Source organism: Gopherus evgoodei, chromosome 9 (genome assembly GCF_007399415.2).
Source record: "Gopherus evgoodei ecotype Sinaloan lineage chromosome 9, rGopEvg1_v1.p, whole genome shotgun sequence".
Classification (NCBI taxonomy): Eukaryota; Metazoa; Chordata; order Testudines; family Testudinidae; genus Gopherus; species Gopherus evgoodei.
In genome coordinates this window covers 57,761,631-57,786,867 of record NC_044330.1, presented here as the reverse complement: position 1 = coordinate 57,786,867, position 25,237 = coordinate 57,761,631, and the positions used below count along the sequence as shown (strand labels likewise).

The 25,237-nt window shown below is 51.2% G+C and overlaps 2 protein-coding genes across 4 annotated transcripts in view; both read left to right on the top strand.

Moving 5' to 3' along the window:
• CROCC2 (ciliary rootlet coiled-coil, rootletin family member 2) overlaps positions 1 to 5,920 on the top strand; it is a 135,038-nt gene extending 129,118 nt beyond the window's left edge. Inside the window, 3 exon segments of the mRNA XM_030576109.1 lie at positions 4,169 to 4,262; positions 4,265 to 4,299; positions 5,352 to 5,920. Of these exon segments, the coding sequence (XP_030431969.1) occupies positions 4,169 to 4,262; positions 4,265 to 4,299; positions 5,352 to 5,528 (306 nt within the window). The 3' untranslated portion in view covers positions 5,529 to 5,920.
• Positions 5,921 to 16,240: 10,320 nt separating this feature from the next.
• SNED1 (sushi, nidogen and EGF like domains 1) overlaps positions 16,241 to 25,237 on the top strand; it is a 121,167-nt gene continuing 112,170 nt past the window's right edge. For all 3 annotated transcript variants that reach the window (XM_030576533.1, XM_030576534.1, XM_030576532.1), the window contains exon 1: positions 16,241 to 16,869. In XM_030576533.1, the coding sequence (XP_030432393.1) occupies positions 16,666 to 16,869 (204 nt within the window). In that variant the 5' untranslated portion in view covers positions 16,241 to 16,665. The remainder of the gene's footprint in view (positions 16,870 to 25,237) is intronic.

Sequence of the window (25,237 nt, the reverse complement as noted above, 5' to 3'; positions counted from 1 at the left end):
CCTAACCATGTCACTGCTTCCATTTACTGTAGTAACGGAGTTTAATTCACACAAGCTAGTCAGACCATTGTCCTGGTTTTCTTCACAAATGGGCGTGTGTGTGTGCAGTTGTGATTTTAGGTGTGCTGCGTTGCAGAGGATAGAGCCACCAGTTTGGTTTCCTTTTGCAAAATCAGTTGTCGATTGTGGGATGGGAGTGAGCTGCTGAATCTGCTTAATTCCTGTTGGCATACATTGCATTGCATTGGTACATCATCAGGATTCTAAGGGACAGTGTGAAAACGAAGCTCCAGAACAGTCGTTTTAAACATCCCCCTCTAAGTCGAAAGTCACAAGGCATTTCCCAGCTCCAGAGAGTGTCCAGTACAATTCTGGTGATACTGTCGGATAGAGATCTATTTCAGAGGTCCATACTGAACTAATCAAGTTGTTCTGCATTAGCACTGGGAGGGAGAAGAGGAGAATGTGATGAATACTGTATCTTTCACTCGTGGTCATGGACTAATTCTAGTTTCCATTATGCAACCTCAGAGATAAGGTGCAGGAAAGTCAAAAAGATACACAAACACTCCCTAATACAAGCTACAAGAATGGCTAAAAGGAATATTAGTCCTCTGTTCAGGCTCATTATTGCAGTAGGCCCTTCTGTCCCCAAAGGAGACTGGCATCCCCATCATGCTGGTGCTGTACTCATCCACTTGTAAAGGACAATTGCTGGACTGAAGAGTGTACAATGGAAAGAGTGGGAGAAAGGAAGGTACATTATCCCCATGAGAACTGAGGCACCAAAACAGATTAAGTGACTTGCTCCAGATCTCACATAGCAGAGCTGGGATTCAAACCCAGCATTCCTGAGGCTAAAGTCAGTGTGTTATCCAAAAAAAAAAATCCTTCTGCCCCCCTGAGCTATGCCCCTTCCATAGTGAATTGGCTAGGATCTGTGTGAGTGACAACAGTACACTCCTGGGAGTGGAGCATAGAAGGAGCATAAATTAGGCTGTCGAGGAAGAAAAAAGCAAGATGGTGAAAGCTGGTGCATTTTACTTATCTTGTTTAAAGCCAGTGAGTGCCTGCATCAGAGTGCAGTGCTTCCCTGGGGTTGCCTGTTGATCTCCAGGGAAGATTTGCTCTCTGCTGCAGGATGATTATACAGAACACTACACAAGAAATGAAAATATGGGAGAACTGAAATCCTCCTCAAAGATCATCTCAGACATTTTAAATTAAACTTCATTTGTCATGAATGATCAAATTCCAAGCAGTAAGATTCCTAGGGAAGAAGGAATCATCAATACAGTCCAATTAACTCTGCAAGACTATCCTAATGTTGCAATCCAGCAGTGGCTCCTTTTGAACATTGCATAGCATTCTGTTGAATTGTCACTCCTGGTTCTCACTCCAGAGGTGGAGCCAAGCAACCTTTGGATGGAGAAGGGGAAAAGGTATGTGCAGATGTGTTAGTGGGCAGCATGCATGACTTCAGCATGTCAGCCTCGCTGTCTTTGCTTGCTCCTTTTCACGGCTGTAGCTGTTCCCAGCATGTCCTAGTTGGGCCCTTTCGGTGTTTAAAGAAGTTGTTATAATGATCAACCCCTGGGGTTTGCATTCGAAATCCCAAGAAATATCAGCAAGGAAAGGAAAAACAATCCAATCAAGCAATAATATTTCTTGCTGTGGAAGCCCCTCCAAGAGCAGCCATATTCAATGCAGCTGGTTGCACCCTTGGAGAAGGAAGGACCATTGTCACTAGACAGCTGTTGGGGTAGAGAATACCTGGATTTGGGGCCATCTTGACCTGTAACATTAGTAGAGCTTTGTGTTCCAGGGTGAGAATTATGCAGATAAGTTACCTTGTGATGCTGGATCTCTCACCTCTCTCTAGGTCACAGCTGATCCAGGTTGAGTTCAAACCATCATTCTAGAAGTACAAGACACTAGAGGCTATTATTCACCCTTGAGCTATCCCAGTTCCCCCTGCAGAGGGTTTGGTGGGGCTCTCTGTAAAGAATTCTATATAAAAGTATGTTTTGTTGTCTAATGTCTTAGTGTTAGCTAGCAGAGAATGTGTGAACTGGGATCCTTGAAAACATGTGCTCCCAGAGGGAGAGGCTAGGAAATGTTCTGCTCTGGATCTGCCAGAGAGGCAGGAAAGCCAGGTATGCCTTTGCTGGTGAGCTTGGCACTGAATAGGGATTGTCCTTCAGGCATCTTAATGAATTTTCTAGCTGCAGAAACTAGGATGAAGGGAAATGTGATATTTTTCTGTTGTGGAAAAGCAACATTACAGGCTGTATGAGAGTCTCAGCAAGCATGAAATAGCTTTTACATGGTGCCCCTTTATTCCCTGTGCTCAACCTCTTCCCCTGGGCTGGGGGGCGGGAGAGGATAGCTAATGAGTTCAGAAGATCAGCTGTAAATGGCCAGGGAGGATAATTCATATCGAACTCATAAAACCCTTGAGAAGCGTCTCAGGAGGGGAAATCCGGATGTGGCCGTTTATTTATTTTGGATTTTGCTTTCTTCTCTTCTCCTTTTAACATTTTCTTCCAGGAGACGCTCATTGTTTTTTAAGGGACAGGCCTGCTTGGTTATTTGGAGGGCTTTTATCTGTTCATGCAGGGCAGGGACTACTGGTAACAAAGGCCCCAGACCAGCCAGCAGGCTCAACACAGAGCATTGCCCAAGCGCTGGACCTTATGGGACTTTCTCACAGCTGGGGGTTCTAGACACAGCCTTCTTATACCATCATGCCATGCCCAGCCTGCAGATGCTGCCCTGAAAATGGTTGTGCCCTTTGGGAGCTCAGGCTGCAGCGCGGGTCCTTCCTGGCCCACCTTCATGCACTGTGTGAACAGATACTGAAAGTGCTGCTGAAGGAGACGTATTCACTGCACTGTCCTGGCTCATGCGGCTCTGCTCCATCACTGGTCTCGCCTGCCCAAGGGCCCTTCAGACCTCAACAAACTGCCCAAAAAGTTGATTTTGTCCAGAGCTCTGGGATGTGAGGCCAGTCCCTGACAGCTCTTCTCCCACTGAAAAGTGACCTGCGTGGTGTCCCCATTTCAGCTGCAAACCCTCAGCCTTCCTCACGATCCACCTCATCCCACTGCTTCCCCCCCATCCCACCATGCTGAGTCCTTCCCTACCTCCTGGGGTCTTTCCCCCTCTCTCCTGATCCCACCTGCCTTTTCCTCCAAATACCTCAGATGTGCTGTCTCTTCCCACGGCCTGGGCTCTGCCCTTTCTACTCCACTGCCTTTTCCATCCCCAGGGTTTCCCCGGCTTCTTCTTAGCCAGTCTCAAGGTCTCCTCTCCATCTCGTCATAGAATCATAGAATATCAGGGTTGGAAGAGACCTCTGGGGTCATCTAGTCCAACCCCCTGCTCAAGCCAGGACCAACCCAACTAAATCATCCAGCCAGGGCTTTGTCAAGCCAGGCCTTAAAAAACCTCTAAGGATGGAGATTCCACCACCTCCCTAGGTAACCCCATTCAGTGCTTCACTACCCTCCTTTCCTTCTCAATCTACACATGCCCTTGACATGGCTGCTCCCTTGCTTCTGGAACCACCCTCCCCCTCGGACTGCTCCCTCAGCAGTGCCTCTTGTTTCCCTCCCAAGATTCCCTCTGCTGTCACTCTGCCCTATGATGAAGGAGGTCTGCCCCACACTGCCCTCACCACAGCACAGAATCCTGGGAGACAGAGAAGTTCTCTGCCTCAGTTCCACATCTTGATGAGCTGTTCTCGTTGGTACTGGGATGGTCCAGTGGGAAGAGTACTGGACTGGGAGGCAGGGGATCTGGGTCCTAGCCCTGCATCTGCTAGTGACCTTGGACAAGTCACTTTCCCTCTCTGTGCCTCAGTTTCTACTCTGCACCTTTTCTCTGAGTTGTCTGTTTAGATTGGGATGAGTCGCTAGCTGTTGCTGTAATGATGAACTTAGCAAGCAGACACTCCAGAAGGTACCCTGGCTTCAATGAGTGCCAGCTCCAGGCAGCCAAAGCCAGCTATGTGTGCCAGCTGGTAGGGCCAGGTTTTCAGGGGTGCAGTGGGACTCTTTTGAAAATCAGCCCAAGACTTTGAAAATCCCAGCTCACTGGGAACTGCTGAGCAATGTGCATGCCAGAGAGGAGGTGAAGGTCCCTGGCATGCGACTTGTCCTTGCAGGCAGAACGGGAGATGCTCAGGAAAGAAGACAGTGCCATGCGGTTCAGTGCAGAGAAGAAGCAGCTGGACCTGTCCTTGAGCAGTCTGCACCAGGAGTGGAGGACACCCTGAGACAGAATCAGCCGCTGCAGGTCAGTCCACTGGTAACGGTGGTTTATCACAGGAAATGGTGGCCCTTTAGAGGGTTACTCTGCCCTGGGGTGAGGAGATGAGATGAAGGCTCATGGAGAGAGAGGAGCACAGGGGGCGCAGGCAGAGGGAAGTGGGCCAGGCAGGGGGTAAGTAGGAGCAAACAGGAGCTCAGCAGAGTCCAAAGGATCTGGAGTCCCAGCCAAAGGAAGCCGTAGCCCATGGCATCATCTGTGGCCAGGGGTCTTGGAAGGTGCCTGCTGGAAGGAAGCTTTGCCCAGGAAACTTCTTCCTCCCCAGTTCCATGGCTGGGGAGGAGGAGGCCAGGTGCCCAGGAAAGGGGTCTCCCAGTTTCCAGGCGTGGTGGAGTGAGGAGATCTTCTGGTTCCTGTTAGGGCAGGGAAAGTCTCTCTGCTCCTGCAGGGGGCTCTAATCCATGTCCTGGCTCCCCTGGCTAGGAGATGGGGTGCATGAGGTCTTATGGCCTGGGTGCAGGCGCAGGCGCTGGCAAAGGCCAGTTCTCCTCACCCTCCAGCCTGCTGCCCCCCATGTGGAGTTCCCCAGAGAGCAGATCTGACGGAACACGGTGCTGTTTGGACACAGTCTCTCTGAGAAGCAAGGGGATCCAGGGACAGGGAGGCAGGACACGGTGCACTGCAGCCCAGACACTCACCTCTTCAAGAGGGTCCAGGCTGCTGTGAAGGAGCCTGGGGAGCAAGTGTCCACATGCTGGCCCACACCCTTCAAGGGGTCCTTCGAGAGAGGGCAAGGACCTGTCTGCAGCCAGCACAGGGGAGCGAAGGGTCAGGCACCATGTGAATGGTGCAGAGTCATTAAAGGGGGAAATGGCTCTTAGTGAGCCCACACACGGGTACCAGAGCCCCGCGTGGCTGTTGGAAACGGACAGTGCTAGCTCAGCACTGTGGAAATGACCTGAGGGAAAGCTAAAGACAAGGAGCGTCCGGGTCCAGGCCCTTGTCCTGCACTGCCCAATGGCCCAGTACATGATCCCCGCGGGATTTGGCTGACGCTCTCCCCTATGTTTCTGTGAAAGGCCCAGATCACAGAGATGGAGCAGGCACATGCCCAGCGCCTGTTGGAGCTGGAGACGGAGAGGCTGTGCAGCACCCAGCTCCAGGCTGAATGGTCCCTGGAGTCCTGGGAGAGATCGCACAAGCAGTGTGTCAGGGACTTAGAGGATCAGGTAGAGGGGTTAGGCACACAACAGTAACATCCTTAAAAGGAGCCATTGGGGAGGCCATGCCCTGGCTGCTGGTGCAGGCACCATTGGGCACCAGGTTTGAGTGAGCTCATGCAGAGGCCTTGTCAGACAAGACTGGGGCTGGTGGGGCAGAGTGGGGTGCTGTGGCTGGTGAAGTGTCTACTGCCAAGGGGAGCTGTACATTTGGGTGGCACAATTCTGATCTCAGAGCCTCTCACCCCTGCCATGCAGTGCCAGAGGGCAGGGCCACAGGAATTGAACTCCCATGGCAGGTCTGGAGAGGGTATTATTTTCTGCCTCAGTATTCCCTTGGGGAGATGCCCAGGCCCCATAAGGATGATCCCTGCACAGACCCATGGGGAAGTATTACCTTGCCTCTCTGTAGTCGTAATGGCCCCATACTCCCCAGGTGAACTCGCTGAAAGAGCAGTTGGGCCAGGAGGTGCGGAAGAGACAGTCCTACCTCACTCAGGTGCTCCGGACAGGGAAATGATCCCGAAATAGCTCTTGTGTTCCAGTCTGATAAGACCTAGTCAAAGACAACACTCGGGACCAGCTTTCAACAGTGACTCTGCAGCCTGCAAGCCGGACTCTGACATCTCCTCCTGCGCCAGGACGCTTGACTGACTCATGGCCAGCACTGCTGTGGGGAGAGGTTTCTGGGAGGAGCGTGCACCACAACAGTGGCTGAAGCAATGGGGACTGTAGGCCTTACACATGAAAGGAAACCCTGCAGTGAGGACAGCTGTTCCTTTAGCGATGGCCGAATCCCAGGCCACTGATGCATAGCCAATTAATGTAGGCCATTTGGCAATGAGGGACTTCTCTATCATTAGGGCTACATAGGTGTTCTAATCCAGGGGCTGAGGGGTCTGGCTGGGGATTTGTGTTTGTTGTAACCATACTAATGTGTCCTGGCTTCCTATGTTGTCTCACCCCTATTGTTTAAATAGCTCTGTTCTCCCAGCAATCGGGGCCACTCTTCTCTCCCTCAGGAGCAGTGCCATTTGGGCCTCGTCCATACTGTCAGGGGCCTCCTGTCTAGCTGGTGGAGTGACAGACCCTCCCAATCTCAGCAGCATCTTCTCATTATTCTAGACGGGGTCTGTCGCCATCAGACAGATCTGTGCAGCTTGAGGAACTGGCCCTTGAGTGCACAGAACCTGCAGGGGACTGTATCCACCGACATTAATCAAAAACCTAGTGTACACTAACGAGACGCAGGGAGAGAGCACATCGCCACCAAGCCTGGAGACTGGTCGAGCCCTTCATCCTTTCAGGAAACACAGGCCTTTTTTAATGGTGGCAGGTGGCTGGGATTAGCTCAAAGTCAAGTCGTCTTGTGACTCACTGGCCCTGAGAGGCGTCAAAGTGTAAAATTCAACGTTCCACCCACTCTGCCAGCCACAGGCTCCAAGCAAATCCCTGAAGGAATCAAACTGTGGTTTCCATGGCAACAGAAGCAATCATCTTGGGACCGCTTTGGCCTTCACCTGTTAGCATTTTACATGTTTTCCCATGACTGGCTGGTGGTGGGGTGGGGGAGTAATTTGTCCCAGCATTGTGGTTTTTTAAGCACTGATTTTAAATGCTGAGGGTGTTTGCTAAGGAAATCAACAGTGGCATTTTCAAGGCTTTGGATGGATCTTCCTGCATTTCATCTTTTAACAATATTTGATAAGCGACATCTGATTCTGTTCCTTCCCATGATACAGGTAAATCTTCCCCACGCCCACCCACGCCCCATGCTGCCTGGCTCAGTGCAGCATACAGGCATGTAGAGCAATTCTACTCGCACACTGGCCTAACTCCAGTGACTTCTGTGGTGTCACTCTGGCCTTACACCAGTGTCAGTGAAAGTGGGACCAGACCTACACAGGGACCCAGTTCTGTCAGCTTCTGAGCACCCTTGAGGGTGACCCCACAGCAGGCAGGAGGTGCTCAGGTCCTCATAGGACTGGGCCCTCAGAAACACTGGGCCAGATCCTCAGCCTGTGTAAATTAATGTGGCATCATTGATTTCACTGGAGTGAGACTGGGTCATGCATTCAAGGAGTTGGCCCATTGACTTCAATGGAGTTACGCTGGTTTACACCAGCTGGGGATCTCGCCCATTGATTTCCATGAGTCTGTGCTGATTTATGCCAGTGGGGGAGGTGGTCTGTTGATCTCCACAGAGCTAAGCTGATTTACAGCAGGTGGGGATCTGGCCAGTTGACTTCAATGGAGCTACACCGATTTACACCAGCCAAGGCTCTGGCCTACTGGGGCTGATTCTCTTCTCACCCTGCTGTAAATCAGGTGTAGCTCCCTGCAGCCAATGCAGTGCCCCTGGGGTGAGTGAGCGGATATCTCACTCTGTAGCTGGCGTTTCTGCCCCCTCTCCAATGGGTTGTTTACATGGAGTTGTATGTGGCAGCAGGAAAGACCATGCAAGAACAAACCACCATCTCCATTGGGAGGGTGGGAATCATCACACCCACATTTCAGTGCCAGTGCATTTCAGGACTGGATCCTATGGATTGGGAAGATTGTGTGGGCGTGGATCTGGGCAGCCCAGAGAATACCCTCACATTGATGGCACAGCTGGGTCTCACTGAGGGAAATGTGCCATGTTGGTTTTCACATAATCACTTTGCTGTTGATTCTAACTGAGTCCTGCTGTTGTTTTCGGCTCCATTTCAGTCCTTACATAACATGTTCCTTGGCCTGTGTTCAGTATTAAAATATACCTTGCAATCATTGCAGTGGGGAATATTTATATTGCATTTCTACGAATAAAAACATACATTATTTTGAACCATGATTCCGATTTTATATTTTCAAAGCACTGAGAGCTGGATGCTTTTTGGCACCTCTTACAAATTGCTGGGGTTTGAAATTTTGTCATAAATACTGAATGCATCAGAGCAGGGACTGATGGCTATTACTCTGTATTGGTCAAGTGACGACCAGTGCCCAGGCTTGATCTGAAGGGATCGGAATAGATTAGGCTGCATTTACCATGGCCCACCCCCTCCTCTTTGGGCTTGAGAGGGAGTTATTCTGGGTGGTAGTTCTCCAACGGGTGTAAATCAGAGGAGTGTAATTGGATTTAATGGTGCTACCCTGATAGACACCAGCTGGGGATCTAGCCCATTGACTTCAATGCAGCTGCCTTGATCTATACCAGCTGTGGATCTGACCCACTGACTTCAGTGGAGCTACAGTGATTTACACCAGCTGGGGAACTGGCCCATTGACTGGTCTCAATATGGAGATGGCATAGGCAGTGAACAAGTTGCCTCCCCAGTCAGCAATCTCCATGCCAGTCTGTCACTGGGGAGGCAGCTGGAAAACCAAAGCCACGCTCGACACCCAGAGATTGTGAGCGTTCGGCTGGGGCCAGGCACCTCCAGAACTGGTCAGCCGGGAATGGGGTTTTCAGTGGAGGCCCAGATGAGACTTGAATGGGAAGCAAACAAACATTACAAGTAATAAGAGCCTCAGTCCTATATAGCAGACAGATAGCAGAACCCACCATGTTAGGCTTGATCGCTTACTGACAGAGAGCAAATATGCCTCTACCTTAGGACAGCAGCATTTCCACTTTTCCAGCCATACTGTATTGCTCCTCTCAGATTGCCCAGTGAGATGTTAGATTATAATCCATGTCTTCCACCTTCTCATCTACACAGCAAGGCATTTGTAGAGAATGAGTAGCTAGCCCCAAACTCAGCAAAGCATTTAAGCACGTGCCTAACTTTACATTAATTCTGTACTTTAAGTTAAATGTGCTTAAGTGCCTTGCTGCATCAAGGCCTACCTATAGAATAATGTCTTACATAGAGTTTAGGTCCTAGTACACCCTAGCTTCAGCTTCTTGACTTTGGATTGTTTGTTTAAACTCTGATTCTTCTCTCCCCCATGCCCTACATTTTTCTTCAGCTTCTGTTATTGCAGGAACGTTGATGCAGTTTTGTTGGGCTCTGAAAAGGAAGTTCTCTGAGTTTCCATTTTCCTTCCGCCAGAGCTGAAGACCTTAAACTGAGAGACCAGTCAAAATGTATTCTCAACGAAGGGAAGAGGAGTACTCTTGCAATGACTTCAGATGCCCATGTTGCCAGTTCCCCCGATTTTATCCCAAAGCTTGCATTATTTGCTGTTTTTCTCAAATCCCCAGCTCCTGGAGTCAGGTGATTATATGAGAATCTCAGTTTTCATTTAAAAAGAAAAAAGTAACTTTCTAGCCCTGATGGTTGTGGAGAAAAGCTTCAAAACAGGAACCCAAACAGCTCAAAAACCAGAGGCAAATAAAATGAAAGAAATAATAAATTCTGGGTCCAACCTTGTGATTGTTAAACCAATCACAGGATTTCTCGGGGCCTGGTATATGAGTCTGGAACTTGTGTCATTGGCAATACTGAGGTGGGCCTGAGCAGCTGATGTATTGAGAGAGTTACAATATACTGAGTAACCAGTACATGGCAATATTTGACAGCTGTGAGCAAGGACATACAATCAAGGAGAAAAATAGAGACACACCTTTGAGCTCTTTAGAAATGTGTTGCTCTAGGATAGGGTCCTGTTCTGCCAAGATTGACATATATGCTTACCTCTGTGCATGTTAGGTCTTCATTGCAGCTATGCACATAAAATTAACATCATGCATACACCTTTGCCAGACTGGGGCTGTAGTACTTTAGAAGAACAGGGGGATGGATGGTAACTATTTTGCATTAATAAGAGCTAGACATTATTATTTATTAAGAAAGAGAAACTGTCCCGCCTAAGTATCCTTGATCCTTGATCCTGTGTGGATGTGACTGCAGGATTGGGGCCTTTAAATGTGTATGCTCATGTAATAGATTTGTAAATCTGTACTTATGTTATGATTATTATCTGTCTTGTTTTACATTGTTCATATTTAATAATCAAGTAGTGGGGCATTCAGCATGAAATAGCTATCTAAATTGAATGCATATTTAGGCATCTTAATTGCCAGCGTCAGAGGGTTTTTCTAGCTCTGTCAGGGAGCTTTGTGCTGCTTTGCTGGGATAACTTGAGCTTTCTTGATAAAATGATTTGCTGATGATAACTGTGGATTTTCTCTGTGGAGACAAAGAGGCCCTTGAGTCTAAAATGTAACCTAAAACATAACATCGCTGAAAAGAATTTCCTGATAATATTTTTAGCACCTTAAAAAAAAAACCCACACCACTTTTTTCCTTCTTTGCCTGTGGGGGATTTTAAAAGAGAAGAAGAAATGTAATGCCCAGGGTGAGGTCTCAGGATTAACCTATTGGGTGCCAGGATCTAGCAGCAACAACAAAACACAGGCATTAAAGAATCCAGGGAACTAGCAGGGCTGAAATCCACTCCTACAGAACTGAAAGCCAGAAGCTTCCCCCTTCCCTTACCTCGCGGAGGGGACAGGCCCTCTGCTTGGTTTCCTGGCACTTGAAGATCCTGGGAGAATTCAGCAGTGTTTGAAAGGGACTCTGGACCGACGCAAAGTTTCTTGGGCGGTTTCATTTTTCCGCACCAGAACTTTGAAACTCTGACAGGTTTTTTCTAATTGTACAGAGAGTCAGTGACAGAGGGGAGCCGAAGGAGCTGACAACTGGCGTCTGTTCAGCCTCTTTCATCCCAAACTGTCACTCCCCTTCTGGACCAATAACGAGAGTAATTTCCAAGAATTCCAAGCTTAGGGTCTAACAGAAACCCCTTGGTGCTTCTCACCTTCTGTGGGGCGTGTGCAGGCACGAGGGCAGGGCATGTGCAGAAAACTGCTGCTTATGGATCAATGTGCACAAGGCCACCCCCGGAAACAGGCAGATGGCACCACAGCCTGAGTCCTGCTTTCAGTTGCACACGTGCAGCTTCCCCCTGATGTTAATTGCTGTTGCAACAGACTGGCTGGTTGTGTAGCCTCATAGGAAGAGCCCTGGCCTGGGACTCGAGAGAGCTGGCTTTGCTTCTGACACTCTGTGACCATAGGCACCTCCGGATCCCTCTCTTTCCCTGTCTGGCTTGTCTGTTTAGAGTGGAAGCTCTTCAGGGCTGGAACTGTCTCTCCCTAGGTGTTGTGTACTGCTCCTACCACAGAGGGGCCCTTATACTGGAAAGGCCCTCTAGGCCCTGCTGTAATACCCTTTAAGGCCAGGCCTCCAGGGGGCTCAGAAAGCATAGCTCCTGGGGTGCACAGCACAGTCAGGACAAGCTGATAGTGCTGCTGTAACAGCATTTCAGGCTGGGGCTGGTGCTATAGGCATCAGCTGTGATGGCAGCTAACCGGGGTGCCAAGTACGTGGGTACCATCTTAGACAGGTGGCCATCTTATTGCACACCCATTTATGTTGGCACCCAGCTGAATCTTAGGGGAAGAGCAGCCAACTGCCCAAGCCTAGGTCCCGCCTCCTGAATGAACCAGCTGGGTGTTGTCCTGTCCATGATGTTATCTGAGTGGACATTTTCTCCTGCCACTGCAGCCCCAGTGGCTCAGGGTCCAGACTGCACCTGTCCAAGCACTGGTAACAGAGGAAGAGAGCCTTGCCAAACATCAAATCCTTGCAGTACAGCCAGCGTGGTCCTCACGCTCACAGAGCAGAGACCCCGCCCCAGCACTGTGCTCCCTACACCTGCAGCCGCTGAGCGCTCAGCCTATGATAGGGGGCTGGAGAGCCAGAGGGGCCAATCTGACTCACCCCCCACCCCCCAAAGCTGGCCAGGCTACTCACTCCAGACAAAGCAACCCCTGTTCGTGCTCAGCACAACAAATGCTGCATCCGCGGGCAGTCTGGGCCTGTGGCTGAGGCTCTGCATGGCTTAATGTGCCCCTGGTTACCAGGGGGCAGACCCAGCAATGACACAGCTACAGCCCTATCCCAGTGCCCAGCAAGGGGCCCCATGTCAGCTCTGCCTGGGGGACCTTCCCAGATTGGTTGGCATTCCCAATCATCTGCCATCTAGTGTGTAAACAGCCACTTGGATCTGCTGCAGCAAGCAGGTGGAGCTCTGGCCCCTGCCCTCAGGAGCCCACGCTGTTCTCACGGGTCGGGGGAGCTAAGGAGCCCCACAGCTCAGGGCAGCTCTGCCTCCTCCCTTTTCCCCGCAAGCATCCAGCCTGGAATAAAGGAGGGGCCCTTCTCCAGCTGCCCCCTAGGCCTGGGAGAGGGGGGTGAAGAGCCTCAGGAGCACCAGAGGGGAGGCTGGGGGGCTGAACTGAGGGAGCTAGGGGGCAGGGCTCCTTGCTTGGCAGCCGTGGGGTGAGAGCTGCTGCAGGTGGCCAGTCTCCCCTCACCCAGTGTGTGGGAAGGGGGCAGTGCTGATCGCTGCCCCGCATGGAGGCGCAGTACAGTTCAGCCTTAGAAGACAGGCCATAGCTACACCTGCAGGGCCGAGGGGGGGCAATCTCTGGGCTGGCCATAGTGAGGGTGTGCAGAGAGCTCCGTGGTTCTGTGAAGGGTGAACATTGCTCAGGGCTGAGTGCTTGCATAGAGCCACCCCCACCATTTGTGTATCTAAATGAGAGCAGAGCACCTTTGAGACTCTGGCCCTTCACCACTCTGGGCCCAGTGCCACCAGGTGTCCAATGGAGCTAACAATCCTTCCTTACACTGGGGTCTGTCTGGTCTCTTTATGTGGGACCCTCTTCGGAGCAGGGCCTGCCCCACATGTATGTGTGCAGCACCTGCCCTGCGCGGCCCGTCCATCACACAAACACTAACACCAGAGTGGGGTGTTCTGGGCAATTGCTGCTGCAGCCTTCCTGTTCTCCCTCCTGCATTATGCCTCACGGCCTATCTCCCTAGGACAAGACAGGCATTCCTGGGTGAGTAGTGCTGCGGGACTTTAGACAGAGGAGCCTAGGGCTGCCTTACTTTGCACAGCGTCAGCTCTATCCTGCCATTGTGTCATCATGGTACTCGGGGCACCATTCCCCTGCTGTGTTTGCATTCCTCTTGGTTCTGACCTGGCTGGGCTTAGCTGCTGCCCAGGCAAGCCTGGCATCAGGGTATAGCCCCAGCACATCTCTCCACACTTCAACCTGCACACAGGTGGGGCGGGGGCATTTGCTGCCTCATCAACATCTGTTTCTTTATGATCCCCTTACTATAACCCAGAAGCACAGCCCCTTGTTTTGGACTGTAAGTTGTTACGGGAAGGGAGCGTGCCCACCACTTTGTATAGCAACTCCCACAATGGGGGGCCCAATCCTGAATGGGTACCAGTGTGACACCATAACAGACAATAAGCAGCAATAATACAGAATGATAAAAGCTCAATGAGACCTTTCCAACCCCAGTGGCCCAGGGAATGCTGGGCTGTGCCATTCGGCTGTCTCTTTCCTACTGCTTGCATCATGGAGAGACTCTCCCGGACACAGCCAGCAAGATGGGGCCAGAGGCCTGTGAGACCAAACCCCTTTATGGTTTATTCATTTCTATGTTGCCACATGGTGAGGTTTAACACCTGGACAGCAGGAATTCAGGCAATGGGAAAAAGAAAGAAACCAGCAGCCACCAGAATACAACATCTCTCTTATAAGGCTAGCATTCTGATGAGAAGCTTGTTGTTGGAGGACGGGTAACAACCATGCACATGCACACTTACACACATGCATATAAATGCACAAATGCAACACACACATACAAGTACACACACACACTGGCATCCATATAAATGCACGTACACAGCACACACATACAAACATATTGCTGTGCGCCATGTTCATACACACACATTTACCAGAGAGCAGTTTTGCATGGGATGTTTCTTAGGTATTCCAGTCATTAAACCAGGAAAATTTCATTAAAAAGCAGGAGATATTGACATCAATCTCCAAAAGCCACTTGAAATGTTCATTTGCTGTGCACAGCCTCTTGGTTGCTCACTCTCAGTGTTACATTCTGGGGTGTTCACAGGTTTGGCCCTCAAAGAGTTAATATAAAAGCCTTCGGAGGGTTCAGTGTGTAGCCTTTATAAAAAAAAATTGCTTCCTGCAGGGAACTTGTGTTAAGTTGTGAGAATCTGTCCCCAGCTCAGCCTCTAAAATTAGATTTTGCCTCTTTAACCTCTTCACTCCCAAATCGGACTAAAAGCAAGCTGGTTTCTCATCCGTGTTTCTGTGTTAGCCACAGTGACCACAAGATGATGCTGCCAAGGGGATGCTGACATCAGCTTTGACCATAGGTGCTGGAACTAAGGGGTCTGCGGGGGAGCTGCTGCACCCCCTGGTTTCCATCATATTCAGAGTTTGCAGTTTGGTTCAATGGATCTCAGCACCCCCACCATACAAATTGTTCCAGCACCACTGGCCCTGTCCTCCCCACATGGTCTGTGCCATCATGTCTCTATCCGCGTGGGGCTGGTCTGAACAGGACTCTCCCGCCCCATCTTGGCTTCTCCCTTGCAGGATGCTGTTCCTAGAAGCCAATGATCCCAATTGTCCCTTCTGGCCTTAGAAGCTCTGAAGCTATAATCCTGCCAGTGGCACAGCAATGAGACTTCTGGCCTTGGGATTTGAACTACATGTCTCCTGCGGCTCCTATCCCATAAGGTCCTTCCCCACTAACTTCCCCAAACCGTGGGACTCCAGTACAGTTGTGAAGCATGGGGTGCTCAAATTCCTAACCTTGACTGATGAACAGGATGATATGACTCAGACAGGGTCACCTTTGAGGTGCTGTACTCAGGGGTGGCCTTAAGCATAGTCAAAGCAGATGGCCACTTCAGGGGTGCTGCAAGCTCTGCCAAGCCTGGGCCAGCTCCACATCACTCTCTCACTGGGAGCAAATGGCTCCTTGCCAGCCCCTTCCCCCAGCAGCAGCACCAGAAGCAATGACAATGTGGGCCCTGATCTCCCCTCCTGAACTTCCCAGATCTCAAGGCTGGCCCCAGACTGTGTCTGTATGCTCCATAGTCTGGGCCAGCTGCTGAGAAGCAGCTGCAGGAGCCTTTTGCTCTCTACGCTCTCCATTCTCAGGGGCCTCTAGACGCTGCCAGCACAGCCAGTCAGAATGCATGGCGCTCATCAGTAACGTGGGTAAGTGGCTGGCTAAGTCTCTAACCCCAGTATGCTCTGCTTTGAGCCCCAGGACACATAATTCTGCCCTCCCACCCTCCAAAGGAAGGGGACACCACCAGGTTTTTCGGGAGGGGGGGGGTCAGAATGGACGTGGCTTAGCCAAACACCAGAGCTCCAGGCCCAGTGGGGTTTGGGGCTGCACATGTGAGTGTGGGCTCTGCCTCTGGTGGGAAGCAGACCCATGCTTCTGATAGCTCCCTGTGGCTCTTGCCTGTTTGAGATCCCTGCAAACCCTGAGGCTGTGTCCGCGCACTCCCTGTCAGTAAAGCCTCCAGAGTATTTCATCCCCACTCCAGGGTGACCCATTGCACCCTCCCTCTATGCCCTGTTCCCCAAGCATGATCACCCCGACCCCTGGTACAGTGCTACAGGCCCTTGGGAGAGGAGGCGGCATGTCCCCTTGGGACACCCTGCCCCTATCCCACTTCAGGAGCAAGCCACATGGGGGGCGGGGGCACCCAAAAGTGAACCCAGCCCTTCCTTCCTCCCAGCTGCTGGCCCTGGCCCTTGCTCTTTAAGAACAGCCTTTCATTTACATAGCCCCACCTCTAAGATCCATGATTGGCTGGCCATGTCCTGAGTATTAAAGGATGGCCAGCAAGGGTGGAGTTTGCTCTGTGAATGAGACCCCCCCTCATCCCACACCCAGCTAAACAGAGACATTAGTGTAGCTGAGAGAGAAGAATCAGTGGAGAGAGACCCACAGCGACTGGCCTGCGACTCTGGGACCTTTCTGTTTATACAGAGATTCTAGCTCTCTTCAGTGGTGCCTAACTCTCCCCACGCTACACTGCCTAGGAGGGGGGAAGCGGGGGGACTCTGGCTTTTGCACCATTGAGATCTGTGCCTTTTTATTCCTGCTAGGGAGTTTGCAGCTCAGCCTGTTTTTTTATCGCATTCCCCTCCCCACTCCATCCCCTCCAAACAAAACCAAATCATACCAGCATTAAAAACCCAACCAGCCCATGCGAGGACAGATAGCAGGGTTTTGCAAAGTTCTGCTTGATGAAAGCCAAAAAAAAAAAAAACCCGGTGTAACTCTGAGTTGAACTAAGCGACAGCCGGTGTATTGTGGAGATGCAGGGCCTGGCTGGATGGATGGTGATCCTAGCCCTGGGGAAATGGGTTTGGGTCGAGGGTGTTGTGCCTCTGGCTGACTTTTACCCCTTTGGCTTGGAGCAGGGTGACGCTGTCACTTTGAAACAGGATGATGGAGGCTCCGGGCTTCAGCCAATCTCAGTGAAATTCCCTTTCTTTGGAGTGGGACACACAGGACTGTATGTAAGTAGTGGTTTCTTTACTTGGATTCTGGGGGAGGCTGAGGGCTCTGAGTGGCTTCATGGAAAAGGGGCTTTGCTGGGGCATCACATTGTGCTCTGGAAGCTGTCAGTTCCTGGCACGAGAGGGTGGCCAGCCCACTGCCCATTTTGGGATGCTTATGCCCCCACGGTGAGTCCTCTCCGGAGCTCGCCCAGAGGGAGAGAGAGACTCCGGGCAGAGTTTTAGTTCTCTTGCATCCCAGGCTGATTAGAGAGAAAGAGCCAGGAGGGAAAAAGTGACATAGAGTGAGTGACAAGTTGCTTTTGGCATGGAAACGGCTCCCAAGGCAGGCAAAGGGCTGGGGCCGGGCCGGGTGGCACTGGGGAGCCTACAGTTTTTTCCCAGACTTTACTCTGACTTTTTCTTTCCATAAGTCAGAGCCTAGTGCCTGTGAGAAGGAATGAAATTCAAGGGGAGAAACTGAAGTTGTGCAGAGTCTGGGTCCAGTACAGCCTTCTGCAGTGCCACCCTCCCCGCAGCTCCACCACCCTGGAACTGCAGGGAGAGAACCAGTCCATCTCCATAGCCATTCAGCCCTTGGCGTCTCTGCAGCATGCCTACACAGGCGCTGGACATGGACACCTGTCCACTGGGAACCAGATAAACTGCCATCTTATTCCAAACTGGCTACTGACAATACAAAGGCTCTGTGGCTGAAGCCCAGTCTAGACAAGGAAGGGTTTGCCAGGAGAGCTATATAGCTATACCGGCAAACCCTCTTAGTGTGGATTCTGCTTACAGTGGCTAAAAAGGCCTTTAGTCAGGATAGTTTATACTGGTTTGGCAAGCGAAACAAGCTATGCTGGCAAAAGGCCTTTTAGGCCAGTGTAACTGCATGGACACTGGGGCTTGTGCTGGTATAGAAATGTCCTTTCAAAATCACATCGAATCCGTGGGGCTGCGCCAATGAATGTTTTGAATGTAGACCCGGCCTTAGTGTGTCTGAGGGCATTTGGGTGGGGGGGGGGGGCAAGTCTAGTATTATGAATGATTGGTAGTGATTTGGGAGGTGGTCAGGTCCGGCGTCTGTGTTCAGGCAACATCCCAGGGGCATCAATGTGGGTTTTGCCAGAGCATGGACAGTGTCACAACCTCTGGCCAAGGCACTATGTTTCTGAAGGGCACCTGTCCAGCATGCCTCAGACACTGCCCGGCTTCATCCTCGCCTACTAGTCAAAAACTATCACGAAGCATGATTAACACTGGCAAGGAATAAGATGCAGTGGGCCAGTTCTTCTGCAGATGTAAATGGGCTTTGCTCTGCTGAAACCATTGGTGTGACACTGATTTACACCAGCTCAGGATCTGGCCCATTACAAGTCCAGCTCAGGAGGAGGTGGGCAATAAATAAACGTGCAGCAGGGAGTGTATCAGATCTGAGCAAGTGGGGTCATATTAAGAGACAAGCCCTGTGAGCAAAGCTTTTGGGGTGCTGGTTCCATGCTGAACTGGTGGTTCCGAGTTGTTCCCAGGTTGGAACGTTTGAATTCACAAAAAAAAATGTTCACGTACATTTTTTTGAATTATTTTTTGCAAGTGTAATGGAGACTGGTGCCTTATTTTTCACTTGTCCCCATTCAGTGAGCAGCTGCGGGACAAGAGGATGGAAATGGGTGCCAAAGGGTCTATAGGCCGGGCTCTCTCTTAGCAAAGGCCAATCTCTCACCAAAAGGCTGGGGCGGGGGTGCAGATGGGATGACAATCTGCAATGTGGGTAGAACCTGCACCTGCAAACCCTGGTGCTGTCTCCTCATCTCACCTGCCTCTGAGTGCTCATTTGGACTGAAAGATGGCCCTGAACCAAATGCCATGCATGGATGTTAACTCAGCAGGTCCTTGGATAATCTAGGAACAGGTATATCTGCTCACTGTATTGCTATGGGAGGGTTTTTATTGGTCTGCTGATATAGGGCCATTAGAAAAGCTCTTATCACTTGTATATGTTTGTCTGCTTCCCATTAAAGTCTCGTGTCTGGGTCTCCATTAAAAAAACCTGTTCATTACTGCTGATCTGGTGTGGAGGTGCCTGGCCCCAGCCGAACGCTCCCAATCGCTACATGTTGAGAGTGGCTTCGGGTTGCCCACTTGGTTCCCCGGTGACCAATTGGCATGGAGATCACTGATCAGGGCGGCGCTTGTTTCACTTGGGGCAGCTCCCCTCCATCTGTTCCCTTAGGACGGGCAGGAAGAGGGGGCCAATAAGGAGTGCAGCGAGTGGAAGGAGTGATTCAGTCGCTCATCTCATTTCCATCTTGTACAAACAGACAGAAGGTGAATATCCCCCAATCCCTGAGTTCCAAAAGTGACCTTTAACCTTTACATCAGTGCAGAATTGGTGGGAAGGTACACCAGAGAACCCCCACAAAGTCTCTGTGGCAGTTTGCACCATGGACTGGAACATAAGAATGGCTAGACTGGGTCAGACCAATGGTCCATCCAAGCCTGTGTCCTGTCTTCTGACAGTGGCTAATGCCAGGTGCTTCAGAGGGAATGAACAGAACAGGCAATCATCGAGTGATCCATCCCTTGTTCTCCAGTCCCAGCATCTGGCAGGACACCCAGAGCCCCTGGTTGTGTCCCTGACCATCTTGGCTGAACAGCCCCTGCGGAACATGGGCTAAGGCAGTCCTGTGACCATTGTCGTTACTATCACTAGACCAGGGCCCCCTTGTGCTAGGTACAAACTCTCAGTGAGAGACAGTCCCTGCGCCAGAGAACATGCTATTAAAGAGACTAAGAGTGGGAGGAGAAGCAGAGGCCCAGAGAGGCAGAGGGACTTGCCCATGGTCAGACTACAAGTTGGTGGCAGAGTCAGGAATGGAACCCGAGTCCCCTGTGTCCCACTGCAGCACTAGACCAGAGATTCCTAAACCCTTTTTTCTTTGCCCCCCTTCTCTGTGGGAGTCGCATCACAGTCTCCCCTCCCCCCCCTCCAACTCCTGCCCATCTTGAGCAGAAAAGGACTCACTGTGGGGAACGGGCAGCTCACGGCCAGGGTGGCAGCAGGACCCAGCTGGCTCCATCCCTGGAGGAGCCCATGTCAGCATGGTGCTAGGCAGACTGGGGCTCCTCACATTCCCTCCCCCTGCCCAGAGCCTCTTATTCCCGCAGGCTGTGGAGGGTTTGAAATACGCAGGGCTGCAGTCAGGCCAGGACAGCAGGGAGAGGGTACAGGGAGTGCCCAGCCATCTGGGCGGGGAGGAGGGGGAGCAGCAGGCTGCTGTCAGGGCTTGGCTGGGCAGGGTGGGGCTGCACTCTCGCCAACCCTGATGACTCCCTGCATGCCCTCCCTGGTGCAGCACCCAGCCAGCTGTGGCCCTGTGTCCCAACTTCCATCCCCCTGATGCCTTGTCACATCCCACAGTGTGAAAAGCAATGCACTCGCCACACTGCCTCCTTACAATCAGTCTGTGCAGTGCTTGACAAGCTAGGGCCTGCTCCTCTCCCATTGATGTCAGCATGAGCCATGCGCCTGGGAGCCTGCTGAACTGGGCCCGTGGCATGAGCCACAGTCCCTGCCATGAAGGGCTCACAGAGAAGGCCCCATTCTTGGACAGGGTTTCATGAGCAAGGACCTTAGGGTCTCCAGTAGGACTCTGCCTAGGGCTAAGGATCCCTGCTTCAGCTCTCTGGGCAGGTGCAGGTAGTCAGGAAAGGGAGGGAAGCATCGGTGAGAAGCGATGGCTAGCTAGGACTCCTGACTGGTGGGAGTTGAGAAGGGATGGGAAGGAGAAGAGAGGGTGTGTGTTCCCAGGGTAGAGTGACCGGACTAGAAAGAACCAAGCTGAGAGTGGCCAAAGGTTAAGGAGAGAGTTGGGGGGACAGTTTTGTGGCATTGGACAGAGAATGGTAATGTCTCTGTATGGCTCAAACCACCCCACACTAGCCTATTCTCTGCGAAAACCTGAAGGTTTGGGGAGTGATGTCTCAAGACCCCTCTTCCCTTTCCATATCACCCTCGCGGGCTCCCTTTTATTTCTTGTCAGACTTTTCCGTCAAGGGTGCAACTGAGAAGGAAGTGAGCTCAGAGGCATAGGTGGAACAAGGGGATTTAGGACCTTGAAGGCAGGGGAAGGAGGTGCTGTGAAGTGGGGGTAGCAGCAGGAGGAAGCTGATGATGGTGGCCCAGAGCCTTGAGGATGTTACCAAGGGCAGGCTGGGAGGAAGGAGAAGAGAGGAGGCCAACGAGCATACTACAATAATGAAGGCAAGCGGGATAATCAGGAGGCAGTGAGAGGGCAGGAGCTGAGTGATGTTAAAGAGAAAGAGGTGCCAGCATGTGAGAGGCTGTATCATGAACACCGGTTTGGCTTGCTGTGTACACACCACATCTGACACAAAAGCAAGGAGTGACCTAATGGTACATGCCCTCTCTGCCCCCCCACCCCCAAACATCCCCTTCCATTGCCACAACTCCGGCACATCACGCTCCACAGCCTGCACTCTGCCCCTGCCCTGAGAGCTCCCTCTTCTGCACACCCACTGGCCACCTACTACTTTCAGAGAACACCAGGCATCCTCACCCCCTGTGGGGTCTGCCCAGTGTAGAAGGCCCCAACCACAGAGTCCCTGGCAGGGGCCTCCATAATGAAAACACCAAGGCTGACATCCCCATCAGCCATTTCTCATCATCATGCTGAGGGTGACTGTTCTTCTTGCCATTTCCCATGTTGAGGCATGTTTTCCTGCCACCCCCTGGGAGCTGAGCAGCACCCCTCACAGGCTGTCTAGACCCACCAGGAACTCCCTTCCCTGCACCCAGGATTGAAACGGAAAGGCTAAGACTCAGCTGCCTTCCAGCTTCATTTTTCTCCATCCTCCCCCACCTTTTTAATTCAGTTTAAATTGTTCCAAATGCATCTGGATTTACTTGGGGACAGTTGAACAGTTCTAATTGAATTTAAAGCATCAAAGCTATAACAGGATGTTGAGAATCAGAATGCCTTTGGTATTTAAGGAAAACACAGGCAGGAGCCATGTGAAAAGTCCTGTTGGGCTGGAGATCTGGGTTCAGGCAAATCTCACAACTCACTTAGCTTCCCCCTGCTCTTCAGATCAGCCCACTAGTGACCTCCAGAGTGGCATTGTCCAGGCTGGTGGAGATTAGGTAACTTGTAGTGGAGCTCCTGAGGCCTGCAGGCCTTGGACAGACAGACACCAGAGGCATCTCTTACATGTCACTTCTGCCAGTGAAATTCAGCTGTCTCACCTGGGCTCAGTTCCACCAGAACACTGGGCCACAGAAACCAGTTGAGTGGTGGAGCTATCCTGAGGACTCATTTCTTGAATTGGTGAAGATCAGACACATCATGGAGGTAACCTCAGGAATTACATCCCCTCCACCAGTCAAGAGTGTATGGTATTGGCTAGTGGTTAGACATATCCCAGAGGTGACCTGAGAACGTGCGTTGTTGGGTGGTGGTGATGTCATGATTCATGGATGTGAGCTCAGAGCTCATGCTCTGTAAACTCTGGCTGTAATATGTGGCTATGGGGTGGATACCATAGGGCCTTGGCTGCGATGATAGAATAAACATCTCTGGGTTTGAACTGTAAGACAATGCCTGGGAATGCTCAGAGTCCTTCTAACACTCAGATCACTTTCCGGAGAGCATTCCATTTATAGACCACTCTCCTTACATAGAAGCAACTTTCTGTATTTATCTCCTACTCCACTATTGTTAGCAGAGTCCTTATGAAACATGTCCCTTAACTGTCCCTCCTCTTCTGTCTCCGGCCCCTCACCTAAATCCAAGATGGTGGCAGCGACCGAAAGGCTGATGAGCTGGGTGTTTAAATGCACGTATCTCTGTGATTGCTTGAACCCCAACTGGCGCTCAGTTTCATGTGAGAGTCAGTGTTTCTGCATAGCTGTGGGAATGTCAGCGTTTGAGCAGATGTCATAAGGCTTTGGCAGTTTGAAAATGACATGCAAGCCGTTCCTTCCTGTGCCTGGGTCACCCCACTCCTCCTACAGCCTCTGTCCAAAGACAATGTCTGGTCCATCACAAGGTGCACATGTGCCATCAGCACTGCAGATGCCCTTCCATGCAGTCAGTCTGCCACCTCCAATCTACTTCTTCCATCAGATTGTACAGCACAATTGTAGGCCGCTGAACTGGCAGAGGATCCACTCCTGTGCCTGTGTGGAGCTCCACTGGCTTGATGTTTAGGTCTAAGGCACCAACTCAACAAGACTCTGATTCAGGAAAGCACTTGCCTTAAGCATGTGCATGTGCATACATGCAGTCCTGAGCAGAGCTACTTTCCTGAATCAGGTCTGTTTGTGTAACCCGAAGCACATACTGGCGCACCTTGCTGTGAAGCCCAGGAGGGGTTGCCAGAAGCTTGCACTTAGAACAAAGCATATGCCTGGAAATTAGGACCTTCAAGGTTTGATGCGCCCCCCTGCCACCAACGTGTTGTGGGACTTTGGATATGTCACCCAGCCAGTCTCTGTACCTTTGTATCCCATGGGGTAAAATGGAGCTCAGGCTGCCCTATCTAACAGGGTTTGGGCTGTTGTTTCTGAAGTGCTTTGAGAGCCTTCAGTGGAAGAAGCAATGAAAATGCCTGGTGTTATTTTTATTACATGTAGGAGTGCTCCTCCCTACCCCTGTGTAGGATCCACACTGCTCTGTAGAACCCCTCCAATCTCCTGCGAGGTCCTGCCACGCTCCACAAAGATTGTTCTGTTTGTATGGTGACTAGCACCACAAGCACCACCTTACACTAACTTTCCAGGGCAATAGGAGACATGTAATTATTCAGATAGCTCTGGGCTGGATCCAGCTACCCTTACTCATGTGGAATAATGCCTGTATGACATCCTGGCCGTGCTGAAGTCAATGGGAGTTTTGCCATTGATTTCAACTCAGAGCACCTATGGAGTAAGATGCTACCTAGCATGAGTAGAGGTCTCAGAATCTGGCCCTTCAAAACCAAGCAGCAGAAGAGTTAACTGCTTCTGGAGTACAGATTTGTGTGTTCTGCTGCTTTCGCCTTGCCACTTAGGAGAGATACTAGGCAGGGGTATTAAAATACACAAGGACAAATGTTGGCATCATCCAGTCCTTAATACTCAGGGAAACAAGCATGAAAATTAGCTTCCCAGCCCTGGTTCCACTGATGCCAGTGACAAAAGTCCCTTGACTGTGATGGGACCAGAATTTGGTCCGGTGGGACTTTGCCTGACTAAGGACTAAATCCAGATGGAGTCCGGACATCAAGACTTGGCCCATGGAGTTGATGGCAGGGCACTGGAGGGAAATGTGGGGAGGGAAAGACGCGTGGGGGCAGACTTTTGGGTGCTCATTATCCAGCATGGGGGTCAGCTTTTCAATAGCTCAGCTGCCATTTGTCTCAATAGGAGGAGTCTCTGTTTGTCTCAATGGGGGATTCTCCATTTGTCACAATGGAGGATTCTCCGTTTGTCTCAGTGGGTGCGGATGGGTGCTAAGCTCTTGAAAATTGCCCCCAGTTGTGAGTGCTGAGCCTGTCTGAAAATTCTGTCCCTGAGGGCCCTGAGTAAAGTGTGATGAATTTCAGCTTGATCCTGCTCCCATTAAAGCCACGGGCTAAAATCCATTGAATTAATGGTGCAGCATCAGGCCCCAGATTAGTGCTGGTCATGGTTCGGTGGCATGGGCAGTGCCTGCTTGTTGTGCTGGCCTCTGCAGGGGTCCTAGGGCTTCTCCTTTCCAAACTGTTGAGGCTTCTCATGCATTAGGCAACACTGACTCACCCTGATGCGAGGAGCCAACCTGCTGTTGGACCACACACTACGTGGGTGTTGCTAATTGCTAGGGCAGTTACTCATGTCAGGTAACAGCTTGTCACTGACTGCTCAGAATTAAACAGATATGATGTGGCAAGCTAGATTCCCCTCCCCATTTCATTTCAGGCCCAGCCTACAGGACTTAAGAAACTTGTGTCACTGAGCAACATAATCAGGGCTTACACTGGACTGCAGGAGCACAAACCTGGGGACTCGGCAAGGAGGAGCAGTACAGGGAAAGAGACAAGTGCGCAAAAGGGAAGGGGGGTGACATGATTTGCAGAGATTGTGTCAGATACTGACCCCAATGGGAGTGGTCATGCTCATCAGCTGAGCTCCAGCTGTCTGCTCCCTGCTTCCCTCCCTTCCTTGATTTCGGCTTTTGTTGGGTGCCTTGCATTACTGGCCCTGAACCCCACAGTGGGCAGCCTGAGTCAACCAGCAACCAAGTTCAGGCAGGGGATTTCTTTCTTTTTTAACTTTTGGGGTTAAACCTCTGACTGTTTCAAGCCGTTGCTCTGGGGGACCCGGGGAAATCAATGTGTTTGGAAA